Genomic DNA, 25,239 nt, shown 5'->3' on the forward strand with positions numbered 1-25,239 from the left:
AAATTTAAAACAAATTCATAAATTTATTTGATTTGAAATATATTTTTTTTACAATGTTCCAATGTGTAGAGGCAGTCCAGGACAAAAATATAGAGTATTTAAGTTTCCTCAGCTTCCATCGCCTCTCTTTGTTTCATCTTCATCACTACCATTTCTCTTAGATTCCTTTCTTCGTCTTCCAAAGATTTCTCAAGATATGTCATTTTATCCTGCCGCGGATAAGGAGGGGGGGGAAAAGAAAGAAAAAGAAAACAAAAAAGAAAATATTTAGATCTGAAGGAAAATTACACGCACACACACACACACACATACCTTAAATCCGCGAGTATAGTCTGCCCTTGAGTATAATACGCAGGGGATTTTTAGGGGGCTGAACCTCTGAAAAACTTAAACCCTGTGTATAATACGCACCCCTTCTCTAACTTGAGTGAAGGAGGTCTATATAACGTCCTTGGTTTGTAAAACTGTATATATAACATAATGCAAACGTGTAGCTTTTTTATGCATTTTGTTTGCAGAAAATAAAGAAATAACAGTAATAACGTTTAATAAATGTTGCTTACTGCAAGTTATGGATGATTTTTTTTATGACTTCATTGCTTTTAGCGTTAGCTTAAGGTATTTTCGCGCCCGACATCACAAAATGCGTCTGAATAAACATTGCCGGACAGCAAATAGAGTCTCGGACATTGCTTAGAAAATAATTTTCATTTTTAACCTCGTATATAGTACGCACTAGGGATTTTGACCTTTAAGTTTTTGGGGGAAAATGCGGATTATACTCGAGGATTTGCGGTATGTATATATATATATATATATATACACGAGCTTATATTCTTGAACCGACACCCTAACCACGAAGCCAGGTGTTTTTTATTTTTGTTTTTTTTTTTCTTATTTTCTTATTAACAGTGCAATTAAAGAGACACTGAAATACATCGTTGTTAATTCCAGGTCAGCTCCGATCCTGGAGATATCTTTCAAGTTCAAAGCGTTCCAGACTTGACCATCTTTTGCTATTTTCAAACGATGTATCCACAACTACATCATCCAAAGTGCTCTTCCATTCAGTTTCATGTCTGTAAGAAGTGGGTCTTTAGCTGCTATTTCTAGCTGTTTGAGTGACCACTTTTGCACAGTTGCACACTTGTATGAAATACAAATAGTTCAATGTCTTCGTTATATATATATATATATATATATATATATATATATATAATTTAATAATAAAATATATGGATACATACATACATATATGTACGTACCTACATCTACAAGTATATATACATGTATATATACATGCATATATATATATATATATATATATATATAATATATATATATATATATATATATATATATGAGTACAGGACACCACAAATAAACGTAGAACTCAACGAGAAACGAAAACATAAAAACAAACTAGGAAACGGACTTTTTTTAACAACGAAAAAACAGAGTACAAGACAAACAATACCAGGAATATTCCTCTTCATCAGCTGTCCCTGGTTCGACTCAATGCGTGTTTCGAAGGTAAGGACAGTATATATTATACCGGTTATGTGTTGCACAAAGACTGAATTGGTGAGATCAAGTTTACCTCCCCTCCAGCTCATATTGAAACTCTGACGTCTGGCAGCTGACTTGGCAGACACCCATAAAATTATTAACCATCTTACTAATAATAACTCTGAGCACCTTTTCTAACTCCACCTGTCTAACACCCGTGGACATGTTTACAAAGTCACAAAACAGCACAGCTCCCATGACTTTAGGAAACATTTTTTTCACGCTGAGAGTTGCTGAAGCATGGAGCAAACTGCCGGCATCAGTTGTTAGTTGTCGGAGCACTGCATCCTTCAAAACTTCCATGCTTCCTGAGATTCGCCAACACTACACCTGATTTTCTCCCCTCCATACACACGCAAGCATGTATCTGACTCATACACTGTTCACTTTCCAGATATTTGTACATTACTGCATATGCTTTATACGCACCTTTGACAACTTGTGGTGCACCTGAGCACTGTATACAATAATTTCATTATATTATATATGTTTGTGCTAGAGGCTATGTCCAAGCTTTATTGAACTCTTCGCAGTCCAGTCCCTCTGGCTGCAAATAGGTATCCCTATTTGTAACCGACTAATGACCCATTATTTTGTAGCGTGGAAATCACCATTTCCGACAGGGAATTATATCTGCGAACGAACAGCGTTTATCCAGGGGAAATAGATCTTCTATTTACCTAAAACTACGGAAACCATACGAACAATTAAGTGACAAACATGTGTGGATGTGTGGTTAATAGTCTTGCTTACCAGTAACATAGTTCCGAGTTCAGTCCCACAGCGTCGCACCGTTGTGAAGTGTTTTCTACCATAGACCCGGGCCAACCAAAGACTTGTGAGTTTATTTAGTAGACGCGAGCTGAAAGAAAATCGCTGCGCAGACACGCACACATATTTACTTATGTGCGTGTGTTTTCGTGTCTGTCCCCCACCACCGCCGTCCCTGTAATTTAGCGGTTCGGCAAACGAAACCGACACAGTAAGTACTGGGATTAAATTCTCTAAAGAAACACTGAATAAGAACTAATAAAAAATGTTTTTTAATTCTTTCAAGGGAAGTAACTCATATATAAATTTGATAGAGTTACGTCCCTTGATAATTTCAAATTTTAAAAAAGAACCAAGTTATGGGGATATAAACACACCAGCAGCGGTTGTCAAGCAGTTGTGGGGACAAACACACACATAGCAACGATATATATATCGTTGCTATTATGTTAAACTGTCATATGTCCAAACTTGACCAAATGTATTTTTTTCAATATTCATTTTTGTTTGCAATAGCCGTTTCTTTTGGTCAAACTATCGTATCTCCAGCTGCTTCAGATGCTAAGATATCAAAAATTGTCAAAGTGTAGTACAACGGTTTTGTTATGGGATGTAAAACTACTTTTTTGTTTTCTGAAAAAAGCAACGTTTTGGACTTATGACGCTTTTACATAATAGCAACGATACATATATATATATGGCGTTAGGAAGGGCATCCAGCTGTAGAAACACTGCCAGATAAGACTGGAGCCTGGTGCAGCCTTCTGGCTTTCCAGATCCCCGGTCGAACCGTCCAACCCATGCTAGCATGGAGAACGGACGTTAAACGATGATGATGATGATGATGATGATATATACATATACATATAAAGGGTGAAATATAATTAATTTAATAAAATTAATAAATTTCACCTAGTAGTCTTTCGGTATGGAAAGGACCATATTCGATAAAAATTATATATAATTATGATAAAGGTTACCATTTGGCTGCTATTTCTAATATTTTCGGTATGTGGTTTAAGCAACTTGTTGCAAAAAACCCTTTATTATAAATATATATATATTATATATACATAGGCTACTTTCAGTTTCTGTCTACCAAATCTACTCACAAGGCTTTGGTTGGCCCGAGGCTATAGTAGAAGACACTTGCCCAAGGTGGTATGCAGTGGGACTGAACCCAGAACCATGTGGTTGGTTAACAAGCCTCTTACAACACAGCCATGCCTGTGCCTCCACGCACCCACAAATACCTTTCAATTAATTTCCAGATGTTGTCGATTACGATTATATCAGAATTTAATGAAAAAAAAAAAAAAAACATTGGTGGCTACACACACACACACATACATACTGACAGATCACAGAAAAAAAGAAAGGGGAAAAGGTAGTGAGGGTGTAATTGAAGAAAGATTTGGTTGGCTTTGAAATTTCAAATGAGCTGAAAAAGAATATATATTTCTTTATTAACCACAAGGGGCTAAACATAGAGGGGACAAACAAGGACAGACAAAGGGATTAATTCGATTACATCGACCCCAGTGCGAAATTGGTACTTTATTTATCGACCCCGAAAGGATGAAAGGCAAAGTCGACCTTGGCGGAATTTGAACTCACAACATAACGACAGGCGAAATACCGCTAAGCATTTCGCCCGGCGCGTTAACGTTTCTGCCATCTCGCCGCCTTAAAGCTGAAAAAGAATATAGAAGTGCTTCATAACGTGGGAAAGAAGAGTAAATAACAATTGATTGACAGCAAGCTAGCTATCAATCAATCTATCTATCTAGATAGATATATTGATCTCCAGTGGCTCAATGTCATCTTGGAGGATGCAGAAAGGACTAGCATGGGGCCACCAGTGATGGAGTCTGGTTGGCTCTATGCATAATGATGGCTCTGGGATTACTAACTAGGAATGACCCCAGCCACTTCAAGCAAGAGCATGAAGTCAAGCCATCATCATCATTTAACGTCCGCTTTCCATGCTGGCATGGGTTGGACGGTTTAACTGGGGTCTGTGAAGCCGGAAGGCTTCATCAGGCCCAGTCAGATTTGGCAGTGTTTCTACGGCTGGATGCCCTTCCTAACGCCAACCACTCCGTAAGTGTAGTGGGTGCTATCACCATCATCATACCATTCACTTTTCTGTTTGCATGAATCAGGCGGAGTTTATTGAGGCAGAATTTTCACAGTTTGAAGCCCTGCTTTTGCCAACCTTCAGCTGTTTACAATAAAGGTAAAATTCCAAGACTAGGCATTTTTTTGCAGAATACTGGAAATAAATGATACTGCCTGTATGACAATCATTTACAACTACCACACAATGTCAAGACAAGAACATACATATATATATATGATGGGCTTCTTTCAGTTTCCATCTACCAGCACTATAGAAGAAAATACTTGCCCAAGGTGTTATGCAGTGGGATTGAACCTAAAACCATGTGATTGTTGAGAAGCAAACTTCTTAACTATACAGTCTGCACACACACACACACTCTTTTACTTGTTTCAGTCATTTGACTGCAGCCATGCTGGAGCACCGCCTTTAGTCGAGTAACTCGACCCCGGGACTTATTCTTTTTGTAAGCCCAGTACTTATTCTATTGGTCTCTTTTTGCCGAACCGCTAAGTGACGGGGACGTAAGCTAAGTGACGGGGACGTAAACACACCAGCATCGGTTGTCAAGCAATGCTAGGGGAACAAACACAGACACACAAACATATATACGACAGGCTTCTTTCAGTTTCCGTCTACCAAATCCACTCACAAGGCATTGGTCGGCCCGGGGCTATAGTAGAAGACACTTGCCCAAGATGCCATGCAGTGGGACTGAACCCGGAACCATGTGGTTGGTTAGCAAGCTACTTACCACACAGCCACTAACTTGACTTACTAATAGGGCAATTTAATTATTTTTTGTTTTAATAATCAATATATTGTAACAGCAGTAGCAAAGACTTTTCACAGGTGGTTACAGTAAATTTGACGCTATTCAGTAATTAGAGCAATTATTTCCCCCATTATAGATTGGTTTAACAAAAGCAAGCATGAAGAGCCAAGCAGCCGCTTCTATAAGATTTCCACAATAATTTTGGTCTGGAAATAAAGCACTGAAGATTTTGTTAACCAGAAGACAAGGTACTGAACACAATGCAGTAACTAGTAGTGAAAAAAAAAAAGAAGAAAAGAGTCAGTGTAAAACTGGCTAAACATAACAACTGTGAACTTAGAGTAAGAAACAATTTCGTGCAAGAAGTAAACAGTAAAATGCTGGGTAACTAATGCAAACATATGAACTGTCTGTACTTCATGCAAATGTGCAAGCATGCAAAGGTGATTATAAACATATATACATATATATATATATATATATATATATAAGAAGGTGAATGAATTATCCTAGTATGGATAATTCGGTTAACCGATACCTGGGTAGCAAATTCACGCCAGAAAACACGGTTGAAGCTATATGCCAAGGGCAGGGATCCCGTGTTCTCGTGTGTAAATTTGTGTGTTTTTTTTAACTATGAATAAATGAAAGAATGGAGTCGAACGTATATATATATATATATATATAAAGTTAATCCAAACATGAAAACACAAAGAGAAAACACAACACGAGGACATGGAACAAATATAGTATTATTGGACGCTCAGAAAGGAAGGGAAGAAGGAGGGTTTTACGTTTCGAGCGGAGCTCTTCGTCAGAAACATAGGAAAAGGAAAGATTCAGAGAAGGGAAGATGGAGGAAAAAAAATCGCCAACGGTACACACGCAGTCTCGATACACACACACACACACATATAGTAGTAGTGGTGGTGGTGATGGTGGTAGTAGTTGTGGTTTAGCTTGTACAGGCAAAGATGGGAGTGCTCAATACTCAGCAGGTAAGAGTTGAAGAAACACTACGGATCTGAAGCCCCCCCACCACCACCACCACTCATGTTACTAGCAGCAATCTTTAGTGTTCCATTCACCTTCCACGTATATTGCATCTGATGACAGCTTGTCAGTGAAAGCTGTAAGGACACAATGTTAAATTTCTCAATTTCACATGATATGCCCACACACACATCACCATCATTTTTCCATGGGTCATATGGAGTTTTTTTGAGGCAGATATTCTATGGCTAGACAAAGCCCTTCCTGGCGCCCACCCTCACCCATTTCCAAATACAGTAATCTTTCTCCATGACTAGACATGTTTTTCACAGAGGATTGCAAATGAACAACCTCACTTGTATGACAGTGATGCTCATTTACAATCACCACATGGTATCAAGACAAGAGTACAAACACACACACATGTGTAACAGAGTTGCTGAAGCATGGAACAAACTGCCTGCGTCAGTTGTTGACTGCCATGACACTGCATCCTTTAAGGCCCTCATGCTTTCCGAAATCCGTCGAAACTACACCTGATTATACATACACTTTAGATGAGTTGTAGTGCACCTGAGCACTGTACACAATGTTTTTATTATTATTATTATTATTATTTAAGACACTTGCCTGAGGTACACCTGGGAACAAATGGCAAAGCACATATACATACATTATTTTGTGTGTGTGTGTGTGTATACACATGCTTAACCAATGCATGTATTGACTAATCTTCTCTTGCTTATGCACTATTTATTTATTTATGTGTATGGGTGTTTCATCATCATCATCATCATCATCATCGTTTAGCGTCCGCTTTCCATGCTAGCATGGGTTGAACGGGTCAACTGGGGTCTGTGAAGCTGGAAGCCTTCGTCAGGCCCAGTCAGATCTGGCAGTGTTTCTACGGCTGGATGCCCTTCCTAACGCCAACCACTCCGCAAGTGTTTGTGTATAAAATATAGTTTTGGAAATAGAAAAAAGAAAATAGAACTCAAAACATGAGTATTCTCTTATTCTTTTACTTGTTTCAGTTATTTTGACTGCGGCCATGCTGGAGCACCGTCTTTAGTTGAAAAAAACTGACTGCATGACTTATTCTTTGTAAGCCTAGTACTTATTCTATTGGACTCTTTTGCCGAACTGCTAACTTACGGGGACGTAAACACACCAACATCAGTTGTCAAGTGATGGTGGTGGTGGTGGTGGTGGGACAAACACAGACACACAAATACACACACACACACACATATATATATATATATACACACACAATGGGCTTCTTTCAGTTTCATTTACCAAATCGACTCACAAGGTTTTGGTTGGCCCAAGGCTATAGAAGACACTTGCCCAAGGTGCCATGCAGTGGGACTGAACCCGGAACCATGTGGTTGGGAAACAAGCTTCTTACCGCACAGCCACACCTACAGATATTTTTTTTTATTTCATCAGCCGAAGTTACAAAGTGACTCAAGTTTTGTGGCTTGACACAAGTGCCAAAGCACAAAAATCTCAGCTCTCGAGTCACTTTGTAACTTCTGCAGATAAAAAAAAAAATAACACCCACACACGAAAAATGAAAACAAAAACAAAATGTTATTTGTGAGGGAAAAAAACTTGGGATCTCATCAATGGTTAAAGTAAAAGTTTATTACACAAATTAGTGTGAAATAGTTAAATAATGATAATGATAATAATAATAATCAGCCATCCTTTACACTGCTGCCAATGTTTGGTATCCCTATGAAGAGTGAATGGTCACTTGGTGGACTGCTTCGACATTATCATCTCTCGCAGGTTGTCTTCAGAATCTTTCAAACTTTTCTCCAAGATGACTTGTTTATTCTGAAAATAATTTAAATATGAGAACAAACATCTGTACAGGACACAGGGATGCAAAAACAAAATCAATATTTGTACAAAGAGACATGTGAGTGAAATGGTAAGGAAGTAGAAAACCGACTGTGATGATAACAGACAAATGGATGAGTAACCTGCATGAGCAAGACTTCCGATCCTACAAGAACTGCTGAGTTCTTCCTCTCATTAAAGTACCTAAATTTTGCATGTGCTTGCCTTTCTCTCTCTCTCTCACACACACACACATACCCTCACTAGGGTTTTAAGGACACCATTATTACATAAGGTGTGTCTTCAGCATGTTTAGACCTGGCAGAGAGTGACACTCCCCAGGCCCACCCATGGCTGATCTCTTCCAGAAAAATAGAGGTACACAGACAGAAAGTAAAACTGACTCCAGTACAGAACTGGTACTTTATTTATTGATTCAAAAAGAATAAAAGGCAAAGCTGCCCTTGGTGGGACTTCAACTCAGGGTGCAGGGAGCCAGAACAATTACCACAAAGCAATCTACCTGACACTCTAACAATTCTACTAATATCCAACAGAGTGACAACAAGAACAGCATCCACCCAGATTCATGAAGCACAACCAATGTGTTGGAATACATAAAACCAATGACTAAGAAGAGACAACAAGGGAAACTCTAAATGGTGACTGATTCTACCAACGAGACCTTGTCAGTCATACAAATATGTCTGCTTTTGTCACAGTGTAAAAATATCAATGACCAACACTACAAGAAGTAACAGACACCGTGCTAGAATGAATTATTTATTATGCATACCAAGCAGTTTTGTGACCGAAACAAATTTTTTACCTTCTAGTACTGAAATTTCTGTCAAATGTAATGCTTATTTATTCATATTCATTTGAATTAGTCATTCGTTACTTTGATGTAATTGTTTGCTTTTAGGGTAAGTTTGAGTGGCTGGATCTGGCCAATTTGAAAATAAAACAGGTAGATTATTTTGACCGTATATGGCCAGTTGAAATGCTAGAGGGTTAACCCTTTCGTTACCAACCTGGCTGAAACCGGCTCTGGCTCTGAGTACAAATGTCTTGTTTTCATAAGTGTTAAATTAAAATCTTCCACCAAACCTTAGTCACAATTTATGTTCCTAACACTAGCTTAATGATAACTAAGTTATTTTATTAAATTCTTTGTTATATTTAAAGTAATTGAAAGAAACACAGAGCATCTCAAAATAAATACAGTAATGAAAGGTTTAAATCAGTTCACAAGGTTGTCACCCTTGGTACTGATAAGAGCAAAACAGCTAGAAATGCATTTATCTCTCTACTAGGGAGCGCAACAAGATGACTGATAATGTTTTGACACCTATTGCCTGAAGTGAAAATTTTTCTCCATGGCAAATTCAGTAAAAAAGGCCCTTTTTATAGATCAAATATGTCACAAGCATGATTGAACTGATTTCAAAGTGTTTTTTTTTAATTAATAGTTTTAATCCCTTCCCATAAAATTCCTGGTAATGTGATGTAGTCACATGTTTTCAACATAGTAATGTGATGTAGTCACATGAGAAACAAAACACTACATTACTTCCTTAATTTTTGAATAGACTGATGAAACGGAAGCAATAATTCCTGCACACAAGAATGTTTTAATTTGTCATGCTTGTAATTAGTTACCATGGAAATGACAATGAATCACATGACTATGGGTAAAAATTATATAAGAATAGAGCCAATGAGGACAACACAGTCACTCAGTTTGCTAGAAATAATAACCAAATCACCTTCAAAGTTTTTCATAAATCTTAAAAAAAAAATAGGTAGGGTGGAGGAAAGAGACATTGGCTATTGTAATCTTGGATATACTTATCCTGTAAATAAAAACTGATAGGTCAAAGCTGGAACAGCTACGATCACAATTTTACTCACTCAACAATAACATGTATTTAACAAAATATATGTGATTTATGTAATCTGGAACAGAAATTAAAGCTATGAGATGTCTCTGTATCACAGACTTCAAGATCCAGTCAAGTATATTTGTGAAAGAAACATTCCCCTGGATAGGATGCAAGTCTATTGAAGATAACAGTCCACAAGATTGGTATTTATTCTCCTCACAGCTGAGTAAAACCATAGAAAATATGAAACTCATGGCGTAACCTGTGCCAATTGGTTCCCTGATCCTTCCTTATTCTGCTCAAACAATCTCACCTCAACATGTATGAATGGTAACAATATGTGATAAACAGGTGATTATGCTCACCAGAGAGGGGGAAAGAGTGAGAGATGGGTGGATGGTGTCAGAAAGATCACCTCAAAAAATAGAGATTTGATATTCACAGATGGAGAGAGACTGTTGTAGAAATAAGAGAGAGAGAGACAAGGACAACAACCAGACACGGTTAGTTGAGGAGGATGCAACTATTTAACATTTATGGAGATGTACTTGCATAGCAAGCGACTTGATCTGAGATCGTATGCTAAAACAAAAACAATTGCAATGTGGAAGGTGTTTATAAGCCATATAAAAAAACACACAAAAACTGTTAGATTCACTTCAACATTTAAATTTAATCTGTGTCAAAATATTTTCGCTGCTTTGAAACCGCAACCTGTTCACTGACAAAATTTCATGCAGCACAAAATTTTGTCAGTGAACAGGTCGCGTTTCAAAGAGACGAAAATATTTTGACACAGATTAAATTTAAATGTTGAAGTGAATCTAACGGTTTTTGTGTGTTTTTTAAACAGCTTATAAACACCTTCCACACTGCAAACATTTAACAGAAACTACTACACTGCTTAACAAATCTACATAGAGCTACGTTATATTAAGCGTTCCCTCCAACCACTTAAGTGTTTCTAAGACTTCTCCACCCTTTAGCATTCAGATTATTCTGTCAAATGTACTGCTTATTTATTCACAATGTTTTGAATTAATCATGCATTATCTCGTAGCTTTGAGATTTCAATGATGTGATTATTCAGTTGTAGAACGATATTGTAGCTTATGTGTGAAAGGCCAGATCTGGCCAGTTAGAATATAAAAGTGGTAGAATATTTGGGTTGGATACAGCCAGTTTAAATGCTAAGTTAAACTCTAAACAGTTTTGTAGAATTTCACTCATCAGTTCTCTTATTTGGTGTTAAGGAGAGGAAGACCAAACTCCCTGTCTAAAGTGGTCCAAGTTAGAAACTTTTTTTCAAGAATTTATGCTTATTTGTTCCAAACATCGGCTTAATAATGGCAAAATTACTTCACTAAATTCTTGATTATTTTCGAAGTTTAACAGAAACAAAATCAGTGTATTTCAATAGAAATATAGTAGCAAAAGGGTGTAAGTGGGCAGTTTTGTTGCAAACACCAATCAATAGAACTACAGTCAAGCTACAAGAAAAACCAAGGACTGATACAGAGGTTAAACAACTCTTAATCGAATAATATCTACAAATTTATGAAAATCATTCTCAGCTGATAATCATAGCATGGCTCAAACACATAAAACCATTAACTACATCTGGTGATTCGAGCATGACCCAAACAGATGTAAAAGCTATCTCTGTGGAAATTCCCAGTAATGAAATGGATACAAGACAGTTTTTATACAAAAGAATATAGAAGAAACAAATAAAACAAAACAAGGTATTACAGGGAAGAAATCCCAAAGAAAAGTGAACCTAGAGACAATAGAGAAGAAAAGAGGAAGAGGTAGAAGCATTAGTAGGAAGAGGGTCAAGATGTAGCAGATGCTACCAGATCTAACACAAGATGTGATACAGAAGAAATGTGGAGAAAAAAAACAAAACAAAAACACAAAACATAGGTGTTCACGGTAAGAAATACTTACCTTGATCATATCACATCACAGTTTCACTGTTCTGTGGTACAGTGGTCACTCTCACAGATGGTACCGTAAAGAAGAAATACATTCTTAAGTGGCCGACTTTTTTAAAAAGACCAAATTTAAGAGCCTTTGCAAAACAGAAACTTAAGCAGAAATAATTTGAAAAATGCAGACTGTAAGAACCAGTTGCTGTCGGCTGAGGATAATTTTTTTTTGTTTTCTTACATATTTATGATATTACACTAATATAAAAATTTATAATTATTATTACAATTATTAATTAATAAACTGATATGGCTATAAAAAACTATTATTATTATCATTATTATTTTGTCATAAAGATTTCAGTAAATAATAACTAATCTCAGTTACAGCTTATATGAATAATTTTTTTTATATATAAACTTTTATATAAATTTTTTAAAAGATTGTCTTTTGTAATTAAGTTCTGAAAGTGGATGACCAATGTTACAAAGAGAGAGATGGGGGTGGAGTAAAATGCTGGACAGCAGAAGTCGTGGGTAGCATTAAAGACAAAGAATAAGGGAGGCAGTGGGAGAAATTAAAATAGTGATGAGAGGGTAACATGTGCGTGTGTGTGTGCTATATTGGTTTTGTGCAGAAAATTGCATTCAGTAAACATTACATGCATCACTGTTGCACATAACGGCATCCACAGCTTTCAAACCCAAAGATGTTGAGAACCAATCTTGGATTGGGATGGGAGGTGCTGGATTAGGGGGTTAACCGTGCAGAATTGCATATAATTAGGTTAGAATTTAGTTTCTGTCTTCATATTTTAGAGAAAAGTTCTCGACATTCTACAATAATGCAAGTTCGATATTAAGAAATTTGGCAACTTGAAACAAAAAAAAAAAAACTTTGGAAAAAAGGTGAAATTTTAACAAAATAAAGGTAAAGGTCATTAGCATTTAACGTTTGCTTTCTATGCTGGCATGGGTTAGATGGCTTAGCAGGAGCTAGTAAAGCCAGAAGCCACACCAAGTTCCACTGTCTGTTTTGGCATGCTTTCTACAGCTGGATGCCCTTCCTAATGCCAACCACTTTACAGAGTGCTTTTTTTTTTATGTGGTACCAGCACATAAAGCTTTCTATGTGGTAACAGTACAGGTGCTTTTCACACGATGCCAGCACAACAAACAAATATTGTATATGAGATGTTGACAATTTTAACCAAAAAGCAATATACACATGACTGTGTGTGTATGTTCCACTGTGTGGCACCTTGTCTGACAAAAACCTTGAGACTGGATTTGCTAAGTGGACGTTCCATCATCTGTATATGCAAATGTCAAAGTGCTTGTGCCTCCTTTGACATCATAAGAATTTTAAACTTTCAAGATCAGCTATTCCAAAAAAGTAATTTGTTTCACATTCTCTCAAAAGCTTATAAAATTCTAATGACATCAAAAGCATACAATACTCACTGGTAAGACGAAAACTTTTCTAAAATGTATAGAAAAACTGAAGAGATTGCTTTGGTCAAAGGGTAGAATTCTTGCCATTACTACAGGGGATGTGGGTTCAAGCCTCACAGGAAACCTTCAACTTTTTTCAATCCAAAGTATTTTCTAACCCAATATTTTTCATGCTGTTGTTTATAGCCTTATGTGTGCTTCATGATCCATCATCATCATCATTTAACGTCCATTTTCCGCGCTAGCATGGGTTGGACGGTTCGACCGGGGTCTGGGAAGCCAGGGGCTGCACCAGGCTCCAGTCCGATCTGGCAGTGTTTCTACAGCTGGATGCCCTTCCTAACGCCAACCACTCCGCGAGTGTAGTGGGTGGGTGCTTTTGACGTGCCACCTGCACAGGTGCCAGGGGAGTCTGGCATCGGCCACGATCGGATGGTGCTTTTAACGTGCCACCGGCACGGAAGCCGGCCAAGGCGGCGCTGGCATCGGCCACGTTCGGATGGTGCTTTTTATGTGCCACCGGCACAGAAGCCAGTCGAGGCGCCGCTATATATATATATATATGATTCTCAAAAAAATACATGTATATGTGTGTGTGTGTGTGTGTGTGTGCATAGCCTGAAAACTGAAACTCAATTGGCAAACAGTTACATAATCAGATGCAGTTATGTCCATAAAAGTTGTAGAAATAACTAAACTAAAGTGATTAGTAGTAATTAGCAACAAGCCATTAATGACTGTTTAATTATGCTCCCGGCCATGGAAATATCTTGAAAACATATTTCTGGTGTTGTAGTTCAAAGCATTCATTATATATAGAGACAACAGTTTGTATGCTCTAGAGCAGTGCTTCCCAAAGTGGGCGGTGTTTTCCCCTGGGGCAGTGGAAAGTTCCAAGGGGGTGTTGAAGTGGGGCGATAATGAGGTAGCGATTCACAAAATAATGGGTTCGTTAGGCTAAGTTTTATTTGTGAAATACAGTTGCTTTGAATTTGCTTCAGAATGAGGTCTATGTTTGTGATTGTTAGTTGGGGTGGGGCTGGCAGCCTGAAAATATTTGGGAACCACTGCTCTAGAGGGACAGCAAGCATGGTTGTGTGGTCAAGCTGCTCATTGCCCAGCCATGTGATTTGGCTGCTCTAGAGGGACAGCAAGCATGGTTGTGTGGTCAAGCTGCTCATTGCCCAGCCATGTGATTTGGCTGCTCTAGAGGGACAGCAAGCATGGTTGTGTGGTCAAGCTGCTCATTGCCCAGCCATGTGATTTCAGGTTCAGTCCCACAGTGCAGCACTTTGGACAAGTGTCTTTTCCTATAGTTTGGGGCTGACCTTGTGAGTGAATTTGCAAAATGGAAACTGTCAGAAACCTGTTTTGTGTTTGTGTGTGTGTGTGTGTGCACGTGCACGTGTGTACATACATATCTTTTCTGTTTTTTTTTATTTTACTTGTTTAAGTCATCAGATTGTGGCCATGCTAGGGCACTACCCTGAAGAATCTTTAGTCAAATGAATCAACCCCAGTACTTATCTTTGTAAGACTGATAGTTATTCTACTGGTCTCCTTTCTGAAGCCACTAAGTTATGGGGACATAAACACACCAACACCGGTTGATAAGCAGTGGTGGGGGACAAACATAGATGCAACACACACACATATACACAACTGTCTTCTTTTCATTTCCTGTCTACCAAACTCACTCACAAGGTTCTGGTCAGTCTGAGGCGGTAGTAGAAGAGACTTGCCCATGGTGCCATGCAGTGGGACTGAACCCGGAACCATGTGGTTGGAAAGTAAATTTCTTACCACACAACCATACCTCAGTGTGTGTGTGTTTGTGTGGTGTGTGCATCTGCAGTATCTCTCACTCTCTCTCATCACACCTCAGAGATTCTATGAAAGCAAAACTAAAATACATTCCAGAATATTTCCACCTGCCAAAGAGATTAATAATTCAACAGTCATCAGGTACGCTGTGTTATCTGGGATTATCTTCAGTGATTGAGTAGACTTCCGAGAGGCAAGCAGTTTTAAGTTAACCAGCTACTATAACAACCGGAACATTATCAGAGTAAAACATAAACATGAACTCATTCGATATACCATTGCCAAAAAATTAGATAGAAATTACAAAACTGATATCTTGGCAAAATGAATTTCCTTCATTTCTTTCATCATCATCATCATCATCATCATCATCATCATCATTATTAGCTATTATCTACATCATCACTAGCACCGCTTTCATCAACATCACCACCATATGCTGTACACATTAGCATTCATACATCACCGCCACAACTCCTTTCTTCTTTAACACCATCGCCATCCCCTATATCACTACCATCACCACCACCACAATAAGTTATTACACTTCTATTCACCATCTGCCATGACCCTTATATTGTTACCTTGACCCCAGCATTAAACATCCTTTTCTCTGCTTTTTACTCATAAATTCGTCCCACAATTCACATCCACTCACACTATACACCTCACTCTAACCCTAGGGTAAAAGAGAAAAGATAATGAGCCCCTTTGGTCATGAACGACCACCATGGGATTGCACTTAGAAAGTTTCCCTCTGAGACACAAGTCTGGGCAAGGTCGTTTACAAAAAACCAGCAGCCACCCATGCATACCAGTCTCTCCTCTCCATGCCACCGATGTCGTCCAAGGGAAAGGCAAAGGCCGACACAGCTTGACACCAGTGATGTCGCAACTCATTTCTACAGCTGAGTGAACTGGAGCGACGTGAAATAAAGTGTCTTGCTCAAGAACACAACACACAGCCTAGTGCAGGAATCGAACTCACTACCTCATGATTGTGAGTCTCATGCTCTAACCACTGAGCCATGTGTCTTCACGCTCTAACCCTACCTGCACTATGTACACCCACACCCCCAAAAAGCTAGTACTACATAATCTTGCGGGATTGTTTAAGAGCCAGCAAGATTGCAAGGGCACAAAGAAATCATGTCCAGAGCCAACCCCTTGCCTTCAGTCCCAACAAACCACCAGTAACCAGTCTTCTTCACCCCCACATCCTTGGTCATCAACGACAACAAAATAATAATAATAATCCTTTCTACCAAAGGCCCAAGACCAGATATTTTGGGAGAGGAGACTAATCGATTACATCGACCCCAGTGTTTCACTGGTACTTAATTTATTCACCCTGAAAGGATGAAAGGCAAAGTTGGCTTCAACAGAATTTGAACTCAGAACTTGAAGACAGATGAAATACCATTAAGCACTTCGCCTGCTGTGCTAACGATTCTGCCAACTTGCTGCCTTAATAATAATAATGGTTTCGAATTTTGCCACAAGGGCACCCATTTTTGCAGGGAAGGGATATGTCGATTACATTGACCCCAGTGTTTCACTGGTACTTAATTTATCGACCACAAAAGGATGGAAGGTGAAGTCAACCTCGGTGAAATTTGAACTCACAATGTAGCGGTAGACAAAATACTGCTAAGCATTTCGCCCCGATTACTAATGATTACTAATGATTACTAATGATTCTACCAGCTCGCCACCTTCTTAATAAAAATAATAATGATAATAATAATAACAATGATTTCGTGTTTTTACCACAAGGGCAGTTGGGGGGAGGGGGTTTAAGTCGATTGCATTGATCCCAGTGCGTAACTGGTACTTGTTTAATTGACCCTGAAAGGATTAGAGGCAAAGGTGACCTCGACGGAATTTGAGATCAGAATGTATTGGCAGATAAAATACTTCTAAGCATTTTGCCCCTACGTGCTAACAATTCTGCTACCTCACCAGTTTATTATTACAACTACTACTATTATTATTATTATTATTACTACTATTATTATTATTAATAATAATAATAATAATAATAATAATAATAACAACTACACAATCCAACAAGGGATTGTCATTATGGTTATTTATCTTGTGAGAAATAGTAACCAAATCTCTCTCAAATCTTACCATACAGCTTATGAACAAAAAAACGAAGGATACATTGGACAACATAGTCCCAGGTAATCTACATTTGAACAGAAGATGGCTGGAACACTTGATTGTGGGTTCGATGGATTAGGACTGACCAAGAGCAAAATAATAGCCCTCACCACACCATGTCCAAACCTCCAGACAGTAAAACTTATACCAAACCATTACTCACAGTTAAAGTTTTGACTTTTTCCTCGGATGTCTCAATTTTTTTCATTAAGTTTTCTCTAACTTGAGGAATTTCTTGAAGAATAAACCTGTTGGACAGACAAAAGAGAAGAGACTGAGATTAAAAATGATAAAGTAACTGGGACAAAGCTATGAATATAAGCATCATAATCAACATTTTAATGTCAGATTTTCTAAACTAGCATACGATGGACAAGGTGAGAGTAGAGAGAGAAGTGCTGTCTGATAGTAAGTTTTCTGAAAGGTGGATAAATGTCGCAAGAATGGCCAGTATGAAAGGAGCCATTCTGAGGTTACACCTGTGATTTAAAAAGGTAATATAAAAGGAGAAAGGGGCTCTCTACTCCACTTTTGACCAGGCTCCCGTTGGCTTTTATGGGTTTTTTCCACCAGGAACCTTTCGTAATGCCTCCCCCTATTGGGAGTTTTTCATTGTTATATTTTTGATGTTAAACTGCTTTTTTACTCGGATTTTTTCACAAACGGACAAAACCCTTTGTAACCTTTTATCCTGTTTTGTCCCTTTTATGTTATAATTAATTTTTATCAGCCGATGTGGCCAATAAAAGAATTAATTGCTATTATTATGATATAATAATATTATTATAAGCTGGTAGAATCATTAGCATGTCAGACAAATTGTTTAGAGTGTGGGTAAAAATCGAAGAGAGTGTGGGTAAGGTTGTTAGAGAGTGGGAGAAGAGTAAAGTGGATATAAACATGAGTGGAAAAGGGGAGAAAAGGTCAAATGTATGTAGGGGATGAATTTAGTGAATGGTGGACGAAGGCAGGGCAGGTAAATATGAAGGGAATGGTGACAAACAGTACAGAAATGGTGATATGGTCTAGTATATAGTAACAGATTCAGCTTTCATTTCTTGAAGCAGCAGCAGAATACAGTAAATAGGAAAATGATAGAGGGATTGAGTGATAAGGAGATGAAAGATGGAATAAGATTACATTTGTCTAATGTGAAATAAGAATGTAGTAGTAGTACAATGTATTAGAATTTTGTTAAAATGATAATAATGTAGATGCAACATCATGCCGTAGCAGAACAGAGAATAAAATTAGATTATAAAATATAAAAAGAGCAAGAGCCAAATCTGTTAAATCTTCATCGCCATCATCATCCAGTGCTTGCATTCCATACAAGCATGGGCTGGCCAGTTCAATAGGAGCAGATGAGCTGAAGGGCTGCGTTGAACTCCAGCAGTGGCTCTGGGATGGTTTCTAGGCTGGACACTCTTCCTAATGCCAACCACTTTATGGAGTGTACACTTTGTGCTTTTTTTCATGTCACAAGTGATATCAGCAAGTAACTTACAAGACAACACCACTTGAATGAGTGAACGTGTGTGTGTGTGTGGGGGGGGGTAGTATACAGGGAGGTGGTTTTATACCAGGTGTCAAGATAGGATAAGCACAGGTATTTTGCTGTGGAGGAGATACATGGTTACCCTGCATCATATAAGGCTGGGTGGAAATAGCTGGAAAGAGAGATAAAGAGGGTGGTGATGAGGTGTCAGGGTATACTCTTATGGTAGAAGAGGGTGAATCATGTAAGAGAGAATAGAGACACATGATTGGAATGGTGGATGGGTAAGTTTACAAGAATGTGAAAGGAGTTAGGATAAACTTACATCCTGCCAACTCCTTCATAAGTTCTGGTGTCACTGGGTAATGTTGAGATTTCCTGATCTAAAACTTTGGCGTGAGCTTTCTGCCGTTTCAACGTTTCAATCTGAGCATCTGACATCTTCAGCTGTTGACGAGTTGCAATCATTTTTGACTGAAGATCCTGGAAAGCCTGAAGTCATAAAAAAAAAAGAGAAAGGAGACACTGAATCCTATTGTATTTCATTATTCTGTTTTGTAGCTTAAAAGGGTTCCAGGCAATAGCCCTTGCAGGCATCATCACTATTTAATGCTGGCATGGGTTGGATGGTTTAACCAGAGCTGGCAAGTTGGGGAGCTGCACCTGACTCCAGTCTGATTTTGCATGGTTTCTACGGTTGGATGCCCTTCCTAACACCAAACACTTTGCAGAGAGTGCTGGGTGCTTTTACGTGGTTCTACACAGGCGCTTTACCATGGCACCTCATGGGCATTTTTATGTGGCACTGCACAAGAGCTTTTATGTGGCACCACACAGGTGCTTTTACATAGCACCACTACAAGTGCTTTACACCACCAGAGGGACCGACTTTAATACTTCTGCTGCAAAGTATGAGTCTTCTTGAGTACAACAAGGTGCCAGACATCTAAACAATAAGTGTAATCAAGTCACTGCAGTTGAAGACAAGCTATGACTTCTGCAGGTAAATATTTGTAAGTAAAACATTGTCAAAGAAGGAAGGAATTCCATCTAATTTCTGTGGTACCCTTTATAATGAGTGCAGAGCCTAGTAATATCAATCTCAGTATCTTGTGTGTATATGAATACTGGAGTACCTTTCATAAGTGTGAGTACTGGGGTAACATTCATAGTATGGGAAGTACTGGAGTACCCATGATAATATGCAAGTACTAGGATACCCTTCATAGTATGTAACTACTGGGGCACCCTTCACAGTATGTAAGTACTGGGGTACCCTTTCTAATATGTGTGAATACTGGGGTATCTTTCATATGTGAGCAATGCCTAGTTGTTCTGGTTTTTTATATCTTGAATATAAGTTCTAGAATTTCTCTCGGACTTATACATGTATTTATCTATATCTATTTTTAAAACTATTCCCAAGGCACTTATTGTAGAGACTATTTCTGGTTTCAATCCCCACATTCTGCTTATTCGTTGTTTTAGGTCTTTATAATTTGATAGTTTCTCGATTTATTTTAGAGAAGTTCTGTGTGTCAGCAGAATCAGACAAAGAATAAATGACAAGATAAAGGAAAACAGTCAGAGGGTTTCAATGGAATGAAACACAAAAGAATGCACAACAAGAAGAAACTGGTTTATTGCAGGAAACGGTTCCAGACAAGCTACAATTCTGTGTCTCAATGGAATCAGACACAAGAGAAGAGATAAGAAGATAAAAGACGGGTTTTTATTGTGGGACAGTTCTTCTTCAACATCATTTAACATCTGTCTTCCATGGGGTCTGGGAAGCCAGAAGGCTGCACCAGGCCCAGTCTGATCTGGCAATGTTTCTACGGCTGGATGCCCTTCCTAACGCCAACCACTCCATGAGTGTAGTGGGTGCTTTTTACATGCCTCAGGCACTATCTTTCAACAGCTGCTTTCCATGTTGGCATGGGTTGGACGGTTTGACAGGAGCTGGCCAGGTAGAGGACTACACCAGGCTACTGTGTCTGTTTTGGCAGAGATAGGGAAACAATATAAAATATGCTAAATGAAAACACTGAATGCTTGCACTGTCACAGGTTCAAATCCCAGGTCGGAGTTCCAGTATTTCTGGCTAAAGATCTTTACTCACTTTACCTTGGTGTTTTCTAAATTTTTTAAGGATGGTTGCACTTGGTCCCCCATTACTATAATTATTCAGAATTAAACCTCATATATCGTTATAAACAGAATATAATTAAACATTATAATAGACACTAGCATGGCCGTGTGGTCAAGAAGCTAGCTTCCCAACCAGTGGTCTTGAGTTCTGCCATTCTGAATGACCCCTTGGCCAAGTGTAATTCACCTATATAGCCCTGGGCTGACCAAAGCATATAAGTGTGTATGTGTGTATGTATTTATGTACATGTGTATACATATCATCATCATTTAGCGTCCGTTTTCCATGCCAGCATGGGTTGGACGGTTTAACTGGGGTCTGTGAAGCCGGAAGGCTTCATCAGGCCCGTGATATATTTATAAATATTTATATATAACAAACTATGTGATTTTGCATATACTTTCTTTTTTTGTGAATAACATTTAACTGCTTGAACCAGTTGAATTTCTTCCACTTAATACAATTTACTTTCTCAATTATTCGCCTCAAGTTTTATATTATTCCACAACTGGAGTTATTCTGTTTATTTTTTAGCTTTCAAAACATTCTGGGTGTTTTTTTGCTTCATAATGCTCAACTAATGCTTTTATATTAATTCTAATGCTCTCCTTTTCTCATTTGTAAATCTAATCTATCATCATTGTTTAACGTCCGGCATTCCAAGCTGGCATGAATGGATGGTAGGTCTCATCAATATGCATCTAATACGCCAAATATATATTTGTATTTACACTTATTCCACTATTAATTATTCAAGCGCTGGTGCCACTTAAAAAGCACCCTTCCAGTGGTGTGTTAACACAGCTGTGCCGACACTGCATAAACGCACTCATGCTGGTGGCAAGTAAAAAACACCCAGCATACTCTGTTAAGTGGTTGGTATTAGGAAGGGCATCCAGCCATAGAAACCATGACACAACAGACTGTTGGAGTCTGGAAAGCTCTGTGCTAGCGAGCTCCATGTCAAACCATTCAACCCATGCCAACATGGAAAGCAGCTGTTGAAAGATAGTGCCTGTGGCATGTAAAAAGCACCCACTACACCCACGGAGTGGTTGGCGTTAGGAAGGGCATCCAGCCGTAGAAACATTGCCAGATCAGACTGGGCCTGGTGCAGCCTTCTGGCTTCCCAGACCCCAGTTGAACCGTCCAACCCATGCTAGCATGGAAAGCGGACGCTAAACGAAGATGATGATGATACTGACAGAGGTATTATATAGGTGCAGGCATGGCTGTGTGTTAAGTTTGCTTCCTAACAATATGGTTCTGTGTTCCGTCCCACTGTGTGACACCTTGGGCAAGTGTCTTCTACTGTAGCCTAGAGCCAACTAAAGCCTTGAGTGGATTTGGTAGGCGGAAACAGAAAAAAGGCTGTCTTTGTTTGTCCTCCACCCCACCACCACTGCCAACCGGTGTTCATGTGTTTACGACACGTTACTTAGCGGTCTGGCAAAAGAGAACGATAGAATAAGTATCAGGCTTGCAAATAAAATAAGTACTGCGATCGATTCGTTCGACTAAAAATTCTTCAATGCAGTACCCCAGCATGGCCACACCCTAATGACTGAAACAAGTAAAGCTACAAGATAATGTATTCAACTTTAGCCTGTTATTATTATACAGCATTGCGCGTAGATACAGATATTGGCTTGAGCGGTCAAGACGTTCACTTAGTAACCATGAAGACACCGTTTCGAACTGCGTAGCATCTTGAGCAAGTACAATAGTCATTGAGAAGTAAGCGAGAAACAAGTTGTTTAATACCTTAAAAGAAAAGGCATGAACGTAACAACTAGCATCACATTCTCACCTATACCTGGATTTGTGCCAGAAAGCAAGGAACCAGTATATTAATACCGTTCAAGTTATCAACTGAAATTGAAGTAACAAATGGATATACATGTTTTGCTAAGAATGTGTCAACACCGTAATAGTACCCTATATATATATATTATATATATATATATATATATATATATATACCACTTATAAACAAGGGTAAAAGAAAAAATTCTAATGCCAAATATGCCGAAATATAGACTTATTCATCAATAACCATATAATTTATCACTATAAGCACGTGTCTCGAAAGCAAGTCGATAGAAATTTCTATAAATTTAATTATATATATATGATTGATTGATTCTAGTTTCAGCTCACGAGCTGTGGCCATGCTGGGGCACCGCCATTATATATATATATATATATATAGCGTGTGTGTGTAAGAAGAATGCTGAGGTTTCCACCAGAAACAAAAATCAAAAACGTGAAAAGTGACAATGGTTTATGCCACTAAAATATATTTTAGTGGCATAAACCATTGTCACTTTAGCTACTTATATATATATATAATATGCATATACGTGTGTGTATATGTACATACATATATACATATAAGATACACAAACACACACTATATATATATGATGCATTAACTCATAGCCTAATGTGCGGGCACAATAACGGTGTTGACGCATTCTTAACAAAACATGGATATTCATTTGTTCTTTCAATTTCACTTCATAACTTGAACGGCAATATACTGGTTTTTATATATATATATATATATATATAGGTACTACTAGCGAACAGTGGTCCCGGTGCACGCTAGCTAGTCGTAAGTAGTCGATCCTAAATAATTTTTTAAACTAAGTAAATAAATTATTTTCATAAACAAACTAAGGTTAGGGTTAGGGTTAAAAAGTCGTTGTAGGATCGACTACTTACGACTACCACTGTTCGCTTGTAGTACCTATATATATATATATATACACACACATATATATGTATTTATTTACTACTCACAAGGGGCTAAACATAGAGGGGACAAACAAGGACAGACGAGCGGATTAAGTCGATTACATCGACCCCCAGTGGGTAACTGGTACTTAATTTATCGACCCCGAAAGGATTAAAGGCAAAACAAATTCAAGACAATATAATGTATTTGAGCTGCCACTTCAAGCACCTCGTAGAGGCTGACTCGTGTATGTACATATATACTCGTATGTGTGTGTATATATATATATATATTATATATATATGTATATATATATATAATGCTGTGATACTATTTCTATCCTATCAATCGACGCCTACAAAAGTTCCCCCTCGTTGGTTTGTTCTCAAGTTTTTGTCTTTTGATCAATTATATTATTCTATCAAACCACCGAAGATCGACGTCTGAATTATGAACACAAATTACTTCCTAATCCGGCAAATCTAATGATCTAAAGTTTACGTGGGGACCTAGAGGAGATCAGTGACTGTATTATAAAAAGAACGGAGGAGAATAAACTAACCTTTTTCAGCTCTTGATCGACGGGGATTCCTGCCACAGCCATTTTGGTTTCAGGAAGAGATAACTCGTCTCAGCTACTGTCTTAATGAACGGAACTAGTGGCTGGCCTGCTAGAAATAGCAGCCGCATTAGATAATGAAGACCATGATATGCGCACACATACACGCACACACACATCTTTTTTGGAACTGAATCTCGAAGTACATAGAAAGCACTATCAAAAATAACATGTAAATATTGGGTTGAAAAACCAAAAGTCGAAGGCTATCCATGGGACTCGACTATACACTTCCTGTAGACATTACAGGTGTTCTACCATTGAACCAAAGTAATCCTTCGACTGTCATAATTCATTTTAGAAACCTTCTTACCAACGAGAATTCTTACGACGTCAAATTAGTGCTTCAGTATGTTTGCAGCCGCATGGTTGAAACGATTAAAAGATATATATATATAGGGAGAGTTTACGAAAAAAACAAAAGACGAAGACAGGTGGTGTACAAAACAAACAGATGTATTAGTATAACGCTCAGGAATAGAAAAAAGTCTTTTACGTTTCGAGCCTGCGCTCTTCTACACACACACACACACACCACACACACACACACACACACACATATATATATATATATATATATATATATATATATATATATATATATAAAATATATATATATATATATATATTCATTTACTTGTTTCAGTTATTTGACTGCGGCCATGATGGGGCATCACCATAAGGGTTTTTAAGACGAACAGATCAAGTACTTATTCTATTAGTTTCTTCGGCCGAACCGCTAAGTTACATGAACGTAGACACACCAACATCGGTTGTCAAGTGTTGATGGTAGGGACAAACGCAGACACAAACATTATATATATATATATATATATATATATATATATATATAGATATATATATATAATATATATATATATATA

The 25,239-nt window shown here is 38.1% G+C and overlaps 1 protein-coding gene across 1 annotated transcript; it reads right to left on the minus strand.

Annotated features, from left to right (window-relative positions):
* LOC115220534 (prefoldin subunit 1) lies at positions 1-24,695 on the minus strand. The gene is made up of 5 exons (XM_029790676.2): positions 24,299-24,695; positions 19,170-19,336; positions 17,510-17,594; positions 7,949-8,075; positions 1-209 (listed from the first exon to the last, which is right to left on the minus strand). The coding sequence occupies exons 1-4, from the start codon at positions 24,338-24,340 to the stop codon at positions 7,989-7,991; spliced, it is 381 nt and encodes a 126-aa protein (XP_029646536.1). The 5' UTR covers positions 24,341-24,695; the 3' UTR covers positions 1-209; positions 7,949-7,988.
* Between the last annotated feature and the right edge of the window lie 544 nt (positions 24,696-25,239).

This window comes from Octopus sinensis, linkage group LG16, assembly GCF_006345805.1.
Source record: "Octopus sinensis linkage group LG16, ASM634580v1, whole genome shotgun sequence".
NCBI classification, from domain to species: Eukaryota; Metazoa; Mollusca; class Cephalopoda; order Octopoda; family Octopodidae; genus Octopus; species Octopus sinensis.

What these genes read in the sequence shown, in the direction of transcription:
- LOC115220534 (XM_029790676.2), bottom strand. Translation starts at nt 24,340, where the DNA reads ATGGCTGTGGCAGGAATCCCCGTCGATCAAGAGCTGAAAAAG. An exon ending in TCGATCAAGAGCTGAAAAAG is followed by an intron (nt 19,337 to 24,298) that starts GTTAGTTTATTC and finishes TTATGACTTCAG; the next exon opens with GCTTTCCAGGATCTTCAGTC. An exon ending in AAAAAGTCAAAACTTTAACT is followed by an intron (nt 8,076 to 17,509) that starts GTGAGTAATGGT and finishes AATTATTTTCAG; the next exon opens with AATAAACAAGTCATCTTGGA.